The 19,379-nt window shown below is 38.8% G+C and overlaps 2 protein-coding genes and 1 long non-coding RNA gene across 3 annotated transcripts; all 3 read left to right on the top strand.

The window, feature by feature from the left end:
• The first annotated feature begins 373 nt into the window (after positions 1-373).
• On the top strand, positions 374-1,587 carry LOC136244693 (uncharacterized). Its single transcript, XM_066036231.1, has one exon. It carries the CDS (start codon positions 413-415, stop codon positions 1,466-1,468), a length of 1,056 nt encoding a protein of 351 aa, XP_065892303.1. The 5' UTR covers positions 374-412; the 3' UTR covers positions 1,469-1,587.
• Positions 1,588-11,406: 9,819 nt separating this feature from the next.
• Positions 11,407-18,910, top strand: LOC136244734 (uncharacterized). The gene is made up of 4 exons (XR_010695554.1): positions 11,407-11,475; positions 11,525-11,585; positions 18,614-18,653; positions 18,705-18,910. It is a non-coding gene; the product is annotated as an uncharacterized lncRNA (long non-coding RNA).
• On the top strand, positions 15,848-18,415 carry LOC136244908 (uncharacterized). The gene is made up of 6 exons (XM_066036441.1): positions 15,848-16,455; positions 16,505-16,691; positions 16,745-16,976; positions 17,038-17,209; positions 17,261-17,409; positions 17,463-18,415. The coding sequence occupies exons 2-6, from the start codon at positions 16,668-16,670 to the stop codon at positions 17,609-17,611; spliced, it is 726 nt and encodes a 241-aa protein (XP_065892513.1). The 5' UTR covers positions 15,848-16,455; positions 16,505-16,667; the 3' UTR covers positions 17,612-18,415.
• Positions 18,911-19,379: the final 469 nt, after the last annotated feature.

Below are 19,379 nucleotides of genomic sequence, written 5' to 3'. Positions count from 1 at the left end.
AGTTGATCTGCTGTGAAGCCGCTAAATCCAGAAGCAATTTTCAAAGGAATCCGTCCTATATCTGGTGGCACACAGATTGTATCTATGAATTCTTGTATGCTAACATTGTCTTTATTTTCTAAAAGTTGCTGTTGTACCCATATAGAGAGCATACGTTTACCCATGCCTAGAAACAGGTTGTGCATAGGGTCTATGCTCAACATTCTAACTGGATCAAAATAGGCTAGGTCCAATAACGCGTAGCATATATTTGCTGCGTAGCATATATTTGCCGCGTAGCATATATTTGCTGCATAGCATATATTTGCCGTGTAGCATATATTTGCCGCGTAGCATATATTTACTGCGTAGCATATATTTGCCGCGTAGCATATATTTGCTGCTGTCAGGAGTGCAGCGACATATAAGAAAGATGCGACCTACTGAGGAGATCAATTTTTCGCAAGATATTGTATTTCGTCCTCTAAGAAATGTGTGTGATGCAGTGTACAAACGACTGCACAGCAAAGATATTGGAGTGGACACAAAAGCTACTCCACTGTTATCAAAGAACGAAGAAGATATACTTTGGGAAAGGGGAATTCTTAGTTTGGATAATCCCACAGGTCTGTTCAATGCAGTGTTTTTTTATAATGGCAAAAACTTTTGCCTAAGAGGTGGAGCAGAGCATAGGAATTTAAGGGTGTCTCAGCTTTCCAGAGAAACTAATATTATAGATGGCAAAGAAGTTTCGTGCTATGTGTACACTGAATATGGGTCCAAGAATAACCAAGGAGGGCTTGCGTCCCTTAACCAAAGAAATAAAACTGTTAAACAGTACGAAACTGATTCAGAGCGATGCCATGTAAAGATATTGGACAAGTATTTGGAAGTATTGCGTTGTGACACAGCACTGGAGAATGATGCATTTTATATGCAACCAAATAGTGAGTTTTCCAGTGGGTCATCTATGCCCTGGTTTAAGAAAACACCAGTTGGAAAAAATACCCTAGCTGTGATGATTAAAAAAATGTGTGAGCGTGCTGGTATTAGTGGTGGATATACCAATCACAGTCTTCGGGCATTCGGAACCACTACTCTGTTTCATGCTAATGTTCCTGAGAAGCTCATTCAACAAAGAACTGGTCACCAATCACTAGAAGCGCTTCGTCAATACGAACGTACTTCTGAGTCTCAGCTGTTAGATATCTCAAATGTCATGACTCATGGTGGTAAACTACCTAGTACCAATGTCAAGAAAGATGCAAGTAGTGCAAACAAACCTTCTACCAAACTAGGTGTTCCACAACTGCCGGTGCCAAAGAATGACAGTGTGACACTTTTATTGAGCAATTGTACTTTTACTGGCTGTTCAGTTACTTTGTCTGGGCAAGCAATGAATCAAGCTCCACAGAAGACTATTGATGAGCAGAAAATCTTTGAAGAGACACTTAAAGATATCAACATTGATGATGTCTTTGACGATTAAAGATTGACAGTAGTTGCTTTAAAACAATAACATTTGATTTAGGATAATTGTATGATTTCATTAAAAAAAATTAATCCCACAATTACAATTTTTAGTCAATGATATGGTTTTAAGTACAATTGGTCACTACTAACATAGTAAAGTGTATTATCTGTGGTGAGGACATTATTTGTATAATGCCCTGGCTGCAGGGTAATATCAAATATGTACACTGCAAAATTCCTTTGATCTGCCAACTCAAAGTGTTACATATATATATATATATTGTTGCCCTCTTCTGTACCGCGCTTTCAACCAGTTCAATATCAGACAGCAAATAAGCCTTCCATAAACATGAACAATACATCAGTTTGGATCTCACAATTGAGATGTATAAACACTTTCTAGTAACTATGCAGTAGTTATCTTTGAATATCCGACATACTGAAAGGCCCAGTGTTTTATAAGCTTTAGAAGTAATACTCTGGTAAAGTAATCAAGTTTTCCTGGCCTTATGGTCATGGATATATATATATATATGCAACTATAAATGATTATTAACATGCACTCAGGTACACTCGATATGTATAGCTACATGAGCCTACTATAAGCTAGCGTAATATAGCTACATAGCTATATATATATATATATAGTTACCTTCTTGGGACTTTGATGTGATCCACGAACCATCACAGGTTAAGTAGAGTTGTTTGTGTCTCTTGAAAGTTTGTTCTGCTAAAACTTGATGACAGTGAGGACATTTAAACGATCGGGCTAATTTGAGTCGCTTCGAACTTGTTTCTGATTCAGAAATTCGCGACGCAATTAATCGACTTGCTGGTAGCGTTCTAAACTGATAGCCACTTTTCTCTCCAGAACTAGACATAATAATTCTCACGACAGTAGTAATTGAAACATTAGCATGCAGGATATAATATTATAATCATAGCATTTGAGCACGCTATATATTAAGCGTTAACTTGGTTATTATGCGCATGCGCAATACCAGAGTCCAAGCTATATAAACCTGCTTCCAGCTGAAGCTCAGAGCAGATGATCCTAAGATATATCTTGGAAGACATGGATGCATCAGATTCAGAGGATTTTCTTGATACGTTGCAGTTAGCAGGAACTCAAAGACCGCTGGAAACCGTGGCTCAGCATCGCAAGCCTCAACGAGGTCCTCCTTCTGATTCTGAGTCAGAATCTCAGGAAGATTCTCAAGAAGATTATCAGGAAGATTTTCAAGATGACGAGTTCGAGACCAGTCCTAGCTATATGTCAACACCGAGCAGTAGCTTAATGCCAGTACTTTTAACCGAATCATCAGGTGAGTTGGCAGAGCGGAGCAAAGCTGACAGTGGAAGTACTCCAAAAAGGTCAAAAGAAATACGCCTGTTAAGGCATAAAAAAATCGTTATTACTCGGAGAGGCAAAAAGAGACAGAGAATGACGCCTGGAGACGCCATACTTTCTGAAGTAAGAAAAGCAAACACTTTATCAATGCCTTGGCATGGATCCAAACAATGATGAAATAACAATTTACATAAAGATTTAAAAGATAGCTAACTTGAAAGTATAAGATACTAATGTCTGAAAACTAATAATGTCACTGAAGAATCCAATTGGGATAGCAACCTGGAGGTGGTTGTGGCCTTGTAGACTGACTCCCTTGTATATGGCTCTTCATCTGTCTAATGGATTGTGGACTCTTTAATTTTAAAGCCTCAGCATCTAAAGTCTGCTTAAAGTTATTCACGTTGTCTGACAGCCAGGGTATCTGATGGATGATTAGGATTTCTTTCCCATCATCATCAAAATCACTCTCTTCACTTGACATGAATTCCACAGACAGTACACACTCCCATTTCTTCCTTGCATCTTCACTTGGAAAAGTAGCTTTACTAAATAAAGCTTTGCAGTCATGAAGTTTCTGCAGGTTCATACATTTTATATTGCAACATGTCTTTTCTATAGTATTGCAGCTATACCCTTGTGAGCCTTTCATATTTTCTCTTTTTCCCATTCTTTTCAGTACCCAGTCCACGCCTTTTCACAGAATCCTCTTCACTTCTTGTTCTGTAGAACCTATAGGCTGCTTCTAATATGATATAAAGCCACATGTAGCTAATAATATTTAGCTGTGCATTTGCATCTCACCTTTAACATGTTCTGTCAAATAAATTGGATTTAATGCTTTCACCTCCCTTACTATCTATCAAGGATTGCTTGGTTGTGTCTGTCCTTGTAGGTGGTTCTATGTGGAATAGCTGTGATGACAACAATGACAGTTTTTTTGTGGCTATACCCAGGTTCAATTTTCCATCCAGGAAAATTTTCTGGATCTTCTTCCACCAGTAATCTATATATTCTCCTGGTTTCTCTCTATATATGTGTAACAACAATACAGTATAGTTACATAGTCTATAGCTATGCACCCCAGCAAATATTTCTTACTCTGATTCCTAAAGGAATGCTGCACTTCTTACTGCAACTGCTCGGGGAATTACTAGGGCTGCAGTTACTAGGACTGCTAGAAGTCTTTACTCTCTTTTCTATTCGCTGCATTCTTTTTTCTGACTTTCTCACCTTTTCTGCTAAAGCATTGTACACTGATTCCTTTTTTTTTGTGCATCTCAGCAAAGGTTCCTTGTAAATAAAAGACCCGTTTTTTCTTCTCATTTGAATTCTTTTCCTCAGGCTTTACAAACACAAAATCAGCTCCAGGAAACAATGGGTCCTGTGGGTAATACAGAATGCCAGGCTGCATGTCTGTCACCTTTTCACAATCTTTAGCAACTTCTTCCTTCCCATTTGTGATTATTCCACTTACCACTTCCAAAATTTGCCAATTGAAAAATTATTTGGTTCTGAAATAACAACTGTCTGAAACAATTCTGGAATATTTGGCATATACCACCTGCGAACATTTGCTTAAGACCTTGTATGCATTCAAGCAACTGCTGATCACTCAGCTTGTGGTTAAATACAACATATTCACTTGCTATCTGCATTATGAAATTAGTAAACTCCTCCTCCTTCCTGTATTGGTCTTCACCATAATTATTTGACAGTCATACTGTAAAATCAAATCTAATCAAAAACAGCCAAGCTGTAAAAAAAGGTGCGGCCCCCATAAAGGCCATGGTGAAAAAAGATGTGAAATCCAAGGTGGCGGCCAAGAAATGGCTGTGATGGTAGGTTAATGGTTACATTTTAATAACAACAATTCAGGTGAATTTGGTGCCAAGACCAAGCGGCACAAAATTCACCTGAATTGTCGTTATTAAAATGTAACCATTAACCTACCATCACAGCCATTTCTTAGCCGCCACCTTGGATTTCACATCTTTTTTCACCATGGCCTTTTTGGGGGCCACACCTTTTTTTACAGCTTGGCTGTTTTTGATTAGATATCACTTCTTTTTGTATTTGTATACTGCAAAGCCGGCCTATGGCTGGCTTTGGGGCTTTTTTAACCCATGTGTTTTTTTCTTTACTACAGGAAGAAGAAAAGAACTTAAAGAAGAATTTTAGTACTTCAATTATTTTTGATTTTATTAGTACTTATACAAATTATATACATATATTTATTACATGCCCATTATTCCCCACAGGATATTTTTTGCAGCTGTTCTCTCTACTGGGTGACTTGAAATGTAGCTGAACTATATACAGGATGGTTTCTTTGTAGCTGAACTCTCTACAAGATAATCTCTTCTAGCTGGTCTCTCTACAGGGTATTTTGTTTCTAGCTGAACTCTCTACAGGTGATTTGTTTGTAGCTAAACTCCCTACATGATGGTTTCTTTGTAGCTGAACTCTCTACAAGGTAACTTCTTCTCTACAGGGTGATTTGTTGTAGCTGAATTCTCTACAAGGTGGTTTGTATGAGGCTGAACTCTCTACATGGCGGTTTCTTTGTAGCTGAACTCTGTACAGAGTGATTTGTTTGCAGCTGAACTCTCTACATGATGGTTTCTTTGTAACTGAACACTCTACAAGGTGACTTCTTCTAGCTGATCTTTCTACAGGGTGAATTGTTGTAGCTGAACTATCTACAAGGTAACTTCTTCTAGCTGATCTCTATACAGGGTAATTTGTTTGTAGTTGAATTCTGTACAGGTGGTTTCTTTGTAGCTGAACTCTGTACATGATGGTTTCTTTGTAACTGAACTCTTTACAAGGAGACTTCTTCTAGCTGAACTCTCTACGGGGTAATTTCTTTGTAGCTGAACTCTCTATATGATGGTTTCTTTGTAACTGAACTCTCTACAAGGTAACTTCTTCTAGCTGATCTTTCTACTGGGTGATTTGTTTGCAGCTGAACTCTCTACATGGTGGTTTCTTTGTTGCTGAACTCTCTACAAGGTGAATTCTTCTACCTGATCTCTCTACAGGGTGATTTGTTTGTAACTGAACTCTGTACAAGTGCATTTTTGTGGGTGATCTCACTGCAGGTTAATTTGTTTGTAGCTGAACTCACTAAAGGGTGATTTTGTTTGTAGCTGAACTCCTTGCATTGTATCTAGTTTCTAGCTGATCTCTCTACAGGGTGATTTGTTTGTAGCTGATCTCTCTACAAGTTGATTTGTGTGTAGCTGATCTCTCTGCAGGTTGATTAATTTGCAGCCGATCTCTCTACAAGGTAATTTGTTTGTAGCTGAACTGTCTGTAAAGTGATTTATTTGTAGCTGATCTCTCTGCAGGTTGATTTGTTTTAGCTAAACTCTCTACAGGGTGAATTACTTGTAGCTGAACTCCTTACATTGTGTCTAGTTTCTAGCTGATCTTTCTACAGGGTGATTTGTTTGTAGCTGATCTCTCTACAAGTTGATTTGTGTGTAGCTGATCATTCTACTGGTTGATTTGTTTGTAGCCGATCTCTCTACAGGGTAATTTGTTTGTAGCTGAACTCTGCACAAGGTGCTTTTTTGTAGGTGATCTCACTGCAGGTTGATTTGTTTGTAGCTGAACTCACTAAAGGGTGATTTGCTTGTAGCTGAACTGCTTACATTGTGTCTAGTTTCTAGCTGATCTCTCTACAGGGTGATTTGTTTGTAGCTGAACTCTCTATAAGGTGATTTGTTAGCAGCTGAACTCTCTACATGGTGGTTTCTTTGTTGGTGAACTCTCTACAGGGTGTTTTGCTTGTAGCTACTCTCTACAGGGTGATTTGTTTCTAGCTTATCTCTCTACAGGTTGATTTGTGTGTAACTGATCTCTCTACAAGCTGATTTGTTTGTAGCTGAATTCTCTGCAAAGTGTTTTGTTTGTAGCTGACCTCTCTTCAGGGTGATTTGTTTCTAGCTGATCTCTCTACAGGGTGATTTTTTTGTAGCTGACCTCTCTTCAGGGTGATTTGTTTCTAGCTGATATCTCTACAGGGTGATTTTTTGTAGCTGACCTCTCTTCAGGGTGATTTGTTTCTAGCTGATCGCTCTACAGGTTGGTTTGTTTCTAGCTGAACTCTCTACACGGTGATTTGCTTGTAGCTGAACTCCTTACATTGTGTCTAGTTTCTAGCTGATCTCTCTACAGGGTGATTTGTTTGTAGCTGATCTCTCTACAAGTTGAATTGTGTGTAGCTGATCTCTCTGCAGGTTGATTTGTTTGTAGCCGATCTCTCTACAAGGTAATTTATTTGTAGCTGAACTGTCTAAAAGGTGATTTATTTGTAGCTGAACTCCTTACATTGTGTCTAGTTTCTAGCTGATCTCTGTACAGGGTGATATGTTTGTAGTTGATCTCTCTACAAGTTGATTTGTGTGTAGCTGATCTCTCTGCAGGTTGATTTGTTTGTAGCCGATCTCTCTATAGGGTAATTTGTTTGTAGCTGAACTCTCTATAAGGTGATTTGTTTGTAGTTGATCTCTCTGCAGGTTGATTTGTTGTAGTTGAATTCTCTACAAGGTGGTTTGTATGAGGCTGAACTCTCTACATGGCGGTTTCTTTGTAGCTGAACTCTCTACAGAGTGATTTGTTTGCAGCTGAACTCTCTACATGATGGTTTCTTTGTAACTGAACACTCTACAAGGTGACTTCTTCTAGCTGATCTTTCTACAGGGTGATTTTTTTGTAGCTGACCTCTCTTCAGGGTGATTTATTTCTAGCTGATCTCTCTACAGGGTATATTTTTGTAGCTGACCTCTCTTCAGGGTGATTTGTTTCTAGCTGATTGTTCTACAGGTTGATTTGTTTGTAGATGAACTCTCTACAGGGTAATTTACTTGTAGCTGAACTCCTTACTTTGTGTCTAGTTTGTAGCTGATCTCTCTACAGGGTAATTTGTTTGTAGCTGAACTCCTTACATAGTGTGTAGTTTCTAGCTGATCTCTCTACAGGGTGATTTGTTTGTAGCTGATCTCTCTACAGGTAGATTTGTGTTGATTTGTTCATTGCTGATCGCTCTAAAGGTTGATTTGTTGCAGCTGAACACCCTGCAAAGTGTTTTGTTTGTAGCTGATCACTCTAAAGGGTAATTTGTTTGTAGCTGAACTCTCTCCACAGTGACTTGTGTGTAGCTGAATTCTGTGTAACTGAATTCTCTAGAGAGTGACTTAATTGTAGCTGAATTCTCTACACAGTGCATGACTTTTTTATAGCTGAACTTTCTTCAGTGTGACTTGTAATGTTCTGAATCTCTATAGTGATATATTTGCTTAACTCTCCACATGGTGACTGTCTTCTTGCTGAACTGTCTATAAGATTAACTGTTTGCAGCTGAACTCCCTACAGAATAACTTGTGATGCAATAAAATTCTATAATGGAGTAAATAAATTAGCCGAATGCTCTATTACGGTGACTGTTCTATTAGAGTATCTCGATCTCGCATTTGCTACACGGAGTTGGCTTTCGAATCATAACTCAGTGGTTTGTTATCCGATTCTTCTGTACTACTGCAAGGACTTTCTATGAAGATCATTCCAGCTATACACCGATTTTCAGCTCATTGCTCTAAGCGGTTTGCCTAGTAGGCGTGAAAACTAATACTTTTAAATCGATCGCGTAATTGTGACACAGGTTGGGTTTTGTGTCATATCTCCATGGTCTTTATCTCGATTCCTTTCAAACCACCAAAAGGCACTCCTACGATGGTTACTCCAACTACATAGCAATTTTCAACTCATTCCATGAAGCGGTTTACCCTGTAGGCGTGACAACAAATCGATCTTGTTTTACGCGAATAATCGGTCATAACTCCTGAACCATTTATCGGATTTGTACCAAATTTGATGCTAGGATTCGCCTTTGGACTCCCTTTCTGTGTGCCAAATTTCAAGGCGATCGGAATACGCGTTTGCTTGTTATAGCAATTTTTGCAAGTGTGCGAAAATACGAAGAAGAAGAAAAAAAAACGAAGAAAAAAAAACGAAACTTTGGCAGCTCGTATCTCGGAAATGGCTGGAGCGATTTCCTTCAAATTTGGAATGTAGACTCCCTTGGCTGGCGGGCAACTGTGTAGCAAATTTGGTTCCAATCAGATAAGTGATCACCGAGATACAAAGGTGTGAAAATGACGTTTTCGTTCTTCCTGTCAATATACTCACGGTGTGGCGCGCCGGCTTCTTGGGCCGCACGACACACTACCGTGTGTCTTGATGACTGATATTCTCTTTGTTACAATCGGTCTTCTCAATGCTTCTGTAAGGAGCAAAAATATCTGCCAAACTTGTACAATTCAGTTCAGAATCCTGATCGTTTTCTGCCTGCAAAAGACCTAATTTCCGTAAAGGAAGTACATATCGCATGATTCCTCCAAATCGTTGATAACGACCCTCAATAGCTTTTTCAGAAAATTCATCTTCCAATTTGAGAACGCAGGGATACAGTAATGCATGGGAGAAATGACACAACACAAGGTTTATAATAACTGTACTTAAAAGTATTACAGTCTTATTTACATGAAATTGATATTTAAAGGTGGTCTTTTGGCTTTAAGAAAAGTATGCATGCGTAAAAAAGCACGACAGCTCTTACTGCTACAATGCGTATAGCAGGCGCCTGTAACTATATATGACAACTACCTTTTATACGCGCTTACTCCAATGTGATTGTGCTGTTAGTTTGTACCTCGGTTTGTACGCCACTTCGTGTTTAGGGACTGGAACACTAATGCCTCGAGGTATGAAACGGGTATGAATATGCTTTTTTATGTATTAAGTTAACTTTTACTATATACATTGCAACTGAATAATGCTCGCCACTCAGCTCGCCATGTGGGGGAGTGCAAGACAATGGCCCAACTGCTTGGGCATAAACTTATGCCCTACCTACCCCAAGTATTCCCCGGCCCACTCCACCTAAGTGATGTAGGTCAGCCAGCTACCTAATTTAAAAAAAAATGATTGTGTTAACTGGGCTAATAATAACTTAGCCCAGTTATTATTATCCCAGTGTTTTCCAGTGACCTATTGTAAGGGGAAAAGCGGTCTGGGCAAGAGAGTACATATGGACTGGCTTCTGTCAACAGCCCAACATATAAATAAATGGGAGGGCGCAACATTTGCAAGAACAAATGTACAATTGATTATCCTCTTGCCTCCCACACTGGCAGCTAAAGTCAAGAGCTGGTTCCCAGGGTTTCTGAAAGGATAGGACATTCGCTTGCCCAGAATATTAGTATTTACTACACCACGATACGTACATCTACAAGAAACCCAAAAAACGCCGCCTTGGCTCCTCGCTTGACCCTGCATCTTCAGACTGCTTGTCGCATTTAACGCGCACTTCTGAAGCTCACTTGATAGTGGAAAACAGGGCCACACTACAGCTACCTTAACCATCTCCATTCACGTATGAACCTTTAACCTTCGTGGATAGTGACAAATGGTTTGTACTTTGAAACTACATCAAGTGAACAAGATCAAATAAGCGTACACATTCCTTATAAGCGCCACATTAACCAAAAAAATGTTTCCATGAGCTACATATATAAAGGTAGATTTCTCATTCATGACAACTTGAAAATTGCTGCATAGCTCTACCACACATAATTCTATTTCACCAAGAGAGAGATTAGTTTTGTAGCTGATTGGGATCCAGCTACCTGCATGTTTGAAATTCAGCTTTGATCAATTATACGATGCTACTTAATTACACAGTAACGGATTAATCAACAACTACAATTTTTTGATACATTTACTTCATCCTCTACACAATTTTATCAAAAATTGAAGCTTTTCAACGATGGCACTATGATACACCAGAATCCACAAGTATTAATGCTGAGTCAGCAATCGGGATACTCTCCTCAGTTTTTAGTCCTTCTCACTTCAGAACATTTTAAATACATACAATCCAAATTTGGAGGTAAGTGCACTTGTCATCTTGGAGAATTTAGCAAAAGTAAAAAATTTTAGTACGTATTTTTAAAATGTGAGTACGCTTAGTGTGAGTACGTTTGGTACGCTTTTACTTCTTTTGTATTGGGTAGGGAATTTCAAAAATGGTCTTGCTGCGCGAGACTAAATCAGTTGTACGTTTCTGGGCTGTTGACAGAAGCCAGTCCATATGTACTCTCTGCCCAGACCGCTTTTTCCCTTTTGTGTTTGGGTGGAAAACCCTAAAAACTTGGAATCTACTATTTAAAAGGATTCAAGGTGTAAGGCATTTGTTGAGTCCGCAATCCGAAAAATGAACTTTTACCAATTGATCCCCCTACCCTTGTGGGATGTTCATTGTAGTATCCCATTGCTAGATCCACCATGAAACTGGAGGCACGAGTGTTGTATTCACAGAATTATCAATTTTAGTATTTTGCAAGACTCAAAGTTTATTTTGTGCTCACACAAAGGACCTAATCACTTAGCCAGATTTTATCTAGAGTCTTATCTTATCTAGAGATCTTATCTAGAGCTTGTGCGTGCGTGCGTGTGTGTGTGTGTGCTTACAACATGTGAGTGTTACATACTTGTTGTGAAAGTAAACTATTTTTCCGATGTTTGTTTATCTCTACAGAACTGTGTCGCTGATTAAACATGGACGGAGATATACAGTAGACAGTGCACAGAATACCTTACAACATGTGAGTGTTATGTACTTGTTGTGAAAGTAAACTATTTTTATCTCTTCAGAACTGTGTCACTTAATAAACATGGCTCTGCTATAGACAGTGCACAGAATACCTTACAACATGTGAGTGTTATGTACTTGTTAAACCATTTTCCAATTTGTTTTATCTCTTAAGAATTGTGTTGCTAAATAAACGTTGTGTTGCTAAATATTTTGGAAGGGCGTGTGAAGAAGACATAACAGAAGTTTCTGTTCACGTTACCCACTTCTGTGAGAAAGAAACTCCTGGCCATGATGATGACCTTTTGCCATTTTATCACGCCAATCCAGAACTGGTTGGTATATACAAGGATTTTGCCAGTAGTGATGTGTCAGAGGAGAGAAACACTACTGTTAGGAGATATTTGGATTGCATTTCTTATGTAAAGGGAATTAAGATGATTAGAAGTAATACCGATGATAAGAGATTCGTTGCTGACAATTGCAATGTAGGCAAGGACATGTGGGTAACTTTTTGTCCAAAGTATATATATAGGCTCTGCCTGTCACATATTATCACTCTGATCAGAAGATAGACTTGGCAGTGCAGTACATATAGAGATAATTCTTCTGAATATACAAAATCTGGCTTTGTATTGTGTTAGACACTCTCCTCTGGATATGTTAGCACAATGCGTGCTAGTTATTATTTGAGTACAGTTTAGTACTTTATCAGATCCCTCTCAGTAGACTGCATAGCTGCTACCTATTGTTGGGGCTTGTAATATATATATGGCTTTAGCCCCCTGGAGTAACTTGAGACTATTTTGGTGAGAGATACACAGGGATCTGACCTTTCACCTTATTCACTAGAAATGAGGGAGTGTGGTATTTGCTTGAGTATCATGTTATCACATTCACTTGAAATTGAGTGGGCACTTTTTACGCAGGATGACTGTTGGCCATGCAAAGGAGCAAAAAAAAATGGCGATTAGTGCATAATGTGCTAATTGACGCTACTGGTACACAGTGACTTATTATCTGCATGGTTATTATGTGCTCTTGATACTGTGATATGTTTAATAAACACAAGGCTGTCTATTTGCAGAATGGATATTGGCATTACTGAACAACACATTGTATTAATTTTTTACATCACCGCAACAAACACAGAACAAACATTTCAAATAGTGATATATATTCCAATAGATTACATATTAAGAAGCATTTGTGATTTATAGTTATCTATGATATCATTGAAGTGTACTCTATATACTTTACTGTATAGAGCAAAACCTTGGTGAAAAGTTGTCAACTCTGCAAATTCTCCAATAGCGTTTTCCACCAGTAATTATTTATTACTGTTCCACAGTAAACAAATGTACTGAAAGCCGTTGGCAACTGCTGCTAAGGGCTAAATTATATTACATTATCATCAAAAATTTAATTCAATAAGTTGGTTATAAGGGGAATGTTATCGTAGAGTGAAGTGTTCCATTCTACGCAAGAGTCAGCACAGGCAGGTCCTCCTGGGATAGTATCCCACAGCAAGCCATGCCACATCACACACATATTTGAAAACAATGGATACTGTCATCCCATATTTGAAAACAGCACAAATTCTCTTAAAATTTTAATCAGTGAAGTATATTGTCACTACATTGTTGGCAGAAGCCGGGTCCCACCCTCAGTGTAAATAGGTACAGTATGCCAGCTGGTTCCAACCATCTACATGTATGCTATGGTTAATAGTTGGTATTCATTAAGAGGTGTGTATTATAGGGGTTATTAAACAGTGGATCCAAGGACTGGGGACCCAGTGATTTGTGGAGTTTTACATACTCTGCAAGTCATGGTGGCTGATGTTTAGCATTGCAGACACCACTCCCTCTCTGTTGCAATGTTTAATACGCACCTCTAAAACGCACTACAGAGTATTATACCACTCACACTGTACTAATCCAGAAACAAGTGAGCCATTTTGTTTACAAGTATTAAGAGAGAACAACTATTAATAATGATGAGTAAGCACGTATGGATACAATATTGCAGCAAAATTTATGTGGTGCATCCATGACCACATATGACAAATGCCACAGTGGGCATAGCAATAAAAAATCCAAAACAATGTTAAAGATTAATTAATTCTTACAACTAGAGATATGAACCCTCACGAGCAAATATCTATTCTACATTACCACATCATTATGTTAGCATTTTTGTCCTTAATAGACAAAACAAAATTATTCAGGGAGAAAAAATTAACTTTTACCTAAATTTTACATTATTGGTAGGTGTCAATTTCTTTAGTCATCTGTCCAAGTATTAGTATGATAGCATATATAAGTCATGAGTTATCACAGGGAATTTTCATTAAAAGAAAGGGGCAATTGTTGCCCCTTTTTGGACGCCACAGTAAATCTTAAGATTTCAAAATGTCATATCTTATATGACCAAGGGTTCGTGAACTCTATACACACCATCCATTTGAAACTTGGAGCGATCAATCATATGTACAAAATTATGTAAAACTGATAACATACATAATTGGAATTTTTGGCTTTTGCTCATGTTGAAATCGTCGTGGTTGTCCAAATACCTCTTTACATAGGAAAACTACATGTCATATCTTACAACGCATATGCTATCCAAATTAAGAGCAGTTGCTTTAAATATTGTCACCTAGTCTCGTGTAGTCAGGCCCCTTTTTTTCTTTGAGGGTTGGACACGAAAAAGGGTCTAGTACAACGCCAGCTCTTTTTCTGTGCAGGAATTCACCCATGCTAGGGTGGTTGCTGATTTCCATTAACAAAGACTTCTTAGAGGTGACCAATCGCAGGCTTGTCTCAAGCAGCTAGTGGCTAAAATAGCCAACCTAGGAGTTGTGCAGGACCACTTGCACACCTATGCAATGGCGAGTTGTTGCTCCTTCACTACTGGCTCTGTGTTCAAGACTGCGTAAGGAGGGGCACTGTGCCTCTACAATAGATGCATGCTGCTTTCATAATTGGTCACCTCCAAGAAGTCTACATTAACAACAATCAACACCCACCGTAGACTGGGTGGATTCCATGCACAGAAACAGAGCTGGCATTGTACCAGACCCCTTTCCTTGTCCAACCTTAAAGGTCAACTGCAGTGAAAACTTTTCTTACTATTACACTGTAGTATATTGTTGATAAAAACATGTGATACTATTAGTTTTTAAGTTTCTGACATGGTTTGGCTAATAATCACAGTCCTAGTTTAGCTAAGTCACTTGTGGCTACACTTGTGGTTTCATTTCGGAAGCCGCATCATACATTGTCATCATCAGATCCGGTGTACACCCGTACAAACTGAACACACGAGAGTGCGTGAGTAGCTACAAGTATAAGTACACAACTACAGCTGACAGTATTTCGCTTGTAGAGGTGGTTTGCAGCTGTTTAATTAATTGCTCAACGAAGAAATATGCCCACCCGTTGTATAGTAGCTGGTTGTAATGCTGCTAGCGGATTCGAGAGTGGGAAAGGCTGCAGTTTTCATGCGTTTCCAAAAGATGAAGGGTTACGAAGAAAGTGGACCAGTGCAGTGAAGAAGCAAAGGAGTGACTGGGAAGGCCCAACTTCGACTTCAGTATTATGCTCTAAGCACTTTGAAGCCAGCTGCTTTGATACTGAAGGTAGTCGTTACAGAGATCAAATGGGATTACCAGCAGCCAAGCGCCTGAAGCCAAATGCCATTCCCACTATATTTCCAAGGTCAATTGATAGGTTTGAGCCACCTGGAAGTACAAGCAAGGCACCAAGACCAGCTTTTGAAAAGCGTCAACAGAAGTCTGTAAGCTATAACAACTTGATGTAATAAAACTTAAATAACATTTACATTATTATAATAATAGATAATAGCAGATGTCCTCTCTACAAGTGCTCCAACGGATGAAGATGTGCCCTCTACAATTTCTGCTATGGATGAAGATTCCCTCTCCATTAGTGCCGTCACAGATGAAGTTCTTTCGTCAGAACCATCACTCCTTTTACCTGAAGAAATGGATATACCTGTCCCCTTAACTACAGGCGGGGGAGCACATGTTCAAGCACATCCCAAGATGAAGTCTGTTGAAACACAAGCGTCTCTAAAAATAAAAACAAAGAACAAAGGTACGTGTATGTGTGTGTCCCGAGTGTGACCTTACCATTGTGCCATTTAAACAGGAACATTAGCCCACCCAAAACAGAAATCAGTAGAAATACAATGTAATCTGATTGATGCTCCGCCTTTACAATTTATTTCACATGAGCTATCACCAGTACAACACACAGGAATCGAACCAGGTCTCCAGTCCACTACAATGTGTCCAGATGATTCTTTTACTGATGTTGACCTGGATACTTCATTCTGCCTTAGCCAAGAGGATTATACCACAGAGTAAGCCTGTATAATGACATGATTTCAACATGTTATTACATGTTGTACTTATTAACACTCTAGAGATGACACTGAAATGTCTCCACAGAATGAAATCAAATACTTAGTATTTCATTCTCACCTGTTAAGCCTATTCACCCAATGTAGATCATGCCATTTATCATGCATTGGTAGGATTTCAGACAAACCCCAGGGAACTTATATTGCTGTTACTCAGGAGTGTTCCCACTGTGGCTACCAGTGGACTTGGAGAAGCCAGCCATTTATCCGTGACACGCCTGCTGGAAATTTGTTGTTGTCAGCATCCATCTTATTTAGTGGTGCCACTCCTGCCAAAGTGCTTCATCTTCTTGATCACCTAAAAATGGCATGCATTAAAGACAGAACTTTTTTTGACCATCAAAAATTTTACCTTCTGCCTTCAATAAAAGCAATATGGAAGGAGAGTCAAACTGTACTGCTACAGCAGTGTATAGCACGAGGTAGCCCTCTTTCCATAGGTGGAGATGGAAGATGTGATAGTCCTGGTCACAGTGCGAAGTTTGGTTCATATGGAATAGTTTATATGGACTCCAACAAAATTATCCATCTTGAACTTGTCCAGGTAACCACATTGCTACAAGATATGCTGATACTGACTGAATACTTTACAGTGTAATCAGGTCACATCAAGCAACAACATGGAAAAGGAGGGACTGTTAAAGGCTCTCAATTTTCTAGCCAGTAAGTCTTTAGAAGTTGGGACTCTGGTAACGGATAGGCACAAGCAAGTCAGTAAGTTTGTTAGGCAGCAACATCCACATATTGACCATCGCTATGATATTTGGCATGTTTCCAAAGGTATGTATATATTATTTTTAATAATCCACCATTGAAATATCTTGGATTTGTAGGTATCAAAAAAAAAGCTTGGCAAGTTATCAAAACAAGCAGACTGTGACCTCATCAGGGAGTGGACAAAAAGCATTACCAATCATCTTTATTGGTGTGCAGCGAACGGAATTGATGGTGATGACATCTTGAAGCGGTGGAAGTCATTGATGGATCACATCTGTGATGAACATGATGAATGCTACCACACAACACTGTCACCTGAAGATAGACGAAAAAAGTGGTTTACACCAGGTAACATTATCAATACCTTTATACTCTTTTGAAATTCTATAGTTTATTATACAACACACAGGCAGCAAAGCATATGAAAAATTATATGACATACTCTGCAGTAAGACGTTGTTGCCAGACATCAAGAAACTATCATCACAGCATCAAACAAGCAGCTTGGAGGCTTATCACAGCGTGGTGAACAATTTTGCTCCCAAGTTGCTGTCTTTCTCCTATCATGGATTGCACTCTAGGTTGTTAGTATTACATAGCTGATATCAGTATTACATAATTATTGTAATTAGGTTGTTACTAGCTATATTACACTTCAATGAGAACTTTGGAAGACCACAAGCAAGGACAAGGGAAGGCAAGGAGCATTTAGCAATAGCATATACAAAGGCTAAAGCCGGTGAATGCACTCCTAAACCTATCCCAGTTCCCAAGACATACAGTAAGTGAAAAAGAATAATTTTGTTTCATGTATCATGTGAACTTTCAATATAGTCTATGTAGAGAAGCTGATGCACAAAACAGTGGAGTACTGTACTGCTGGTGAAAAACATGAGCACTCTGAATCACCCCCACCATTGGCTAGTGCATATGAGCATCCCGACAAGGACACTATTCCATCGTTCTCTCGATACAAAAGATAATAATTTATCATCAACATACTGCATACACATTAATATCTTTTTTTGCACTGGAACATGCATATGTCATTCACTGAGGTGTAAAATAGCAATTATGGGATACTTTCTCACAATAGGAGCTAGACAGTACAGCTGTAGATTAATTCCAAACATTTATTTATAACACCAAAGTATACACAAAGAATTTTGTTAGACATTATAATATTAGTTAAGGTTGCCGCTGCTAGGTCAGGCCCAGCTGTGGCGAACAATGTTGTAGCTACACCATTGCAGACATTCAATATGTTACCTTAATCATTGCTGCCACCTCCTTCTTTTTGACAAAACTCGCTTCTTCGCCGGCATATGCCCTTGTGCATCCTTCGTGATGATTTTCCAGGCACCGTAGCGTACTATATCACTGAACAGGAACAAAACACGTTCTTTCACATGCGTCAGAAACGGAACAAACATGTTACAGGTTCTCATGCTTCTGAACACAGTTAAAACACACCAACTGCAATATTTCACTACAAAACAAGACCAGAGCAAGATCATTCACTCATTCGCCATTGGTAATTAGCGTAGTCAGCAGTTCACCGGATCTGACTGTGACGTTGCAATCGACATCAAAGACCTGTGGCTGAATTCTAGGAAGTGACGTTTCAACATCTTTGCGGGTTTATATCTCGTCAACACAACAACATATCATTATAAAAATTGTTGTTTTGTGCACTGTATGAGTAAATAAACATACACAGACATTAAAAAGGGTAGGTAAAATTTCCAATGCAGTTAACCTTTAAATAAAGCGGTCTGGTTACACGAGACTATTTGTCACCTACATACAAATTATACAAAATTCAGGTTATAGGGACAACAGTTATTAGTTTACGCCATAAGGCCCTAATATTAAACTTTTCCATTCATATAATTTTATGGTAACTGATACATTACAATGGTTTTTAGTGATTATAGAACGTAAAATTTATTTGTAATACATACATTTTTTTTTTTTCATTTTAGGCAATAATACTATGTGTACAGAGCCAATCTTGATGATAATGTGGGTGAATTGATTACATGTATCTTTTACATATTTCTCACATTATTGCAGCTTACTTTTTCACATTGTGGTGATAATGTTCCTCTGTTTATGTCGACTGGGATGGAGGACACATCGCAGGATTAAAGAACTAGAAACACGTACTGTATAGAAATAATAGAAAACATTATCACTGGTTGCTGGTGTAAAAATTATTGAGCGTAGAGCATTATGTATGTGTAGTTTGCAGGTGCATGCATGCATCACTTGATAATCAAACTTGAAACTATGCCTAGTGAAAAAGAAACGATGGGAGAAAGGGCCATGGACAAATAATGGGCCCTAAGCTGCTTCAGCTTGTTCTGTTGGGTATGTATATTATATGTGCCTGTTGTTGGGTTGCAATACCAACTCCGGGGCACCGCTGGGTCTCCACTGGCTACCCCAATTATGCAGTATCAATGTTAAGCCTCACCCCCAAGTACAGGGATACAGTGGCTCAAATTCCCCACCTTGCTATGGGGATAAATCACTAGCTACTTCCGCTAGATCAAATCCCCACCCTGAGGCACATTTTTGGGATATCAAATTTTACTTACTGGATATCCTGAACACAATCTTTTCGGATATCGGTATTGAATTGTAGCTCAGCAGCGGATGAGTGCATGTTAGCTCCACCCAACTATTTCGTGACGTTTGGTAACTAGCTATCTGAGCCATTAGCTAAGTAGCTACAAAGCCTGCATT

The sequence above is a fragment of the Dysidea avara genome, chromosome 14 (assembly GCF_963678975.1).
Source record: "Dysidea avara chromosome 14, odDysAvar1.4, whole genome shotgun sequence".
Classification (NCBI taxonomy): Eukaryota; Metazoa; Porifera; class Demospongiae; order Dictyoceratida; family Dysideidae; genus Dysidea; species Dysidea avara.
This window is presented reverse-complemented; position numbering and strand designations above follow the sequence as displayed.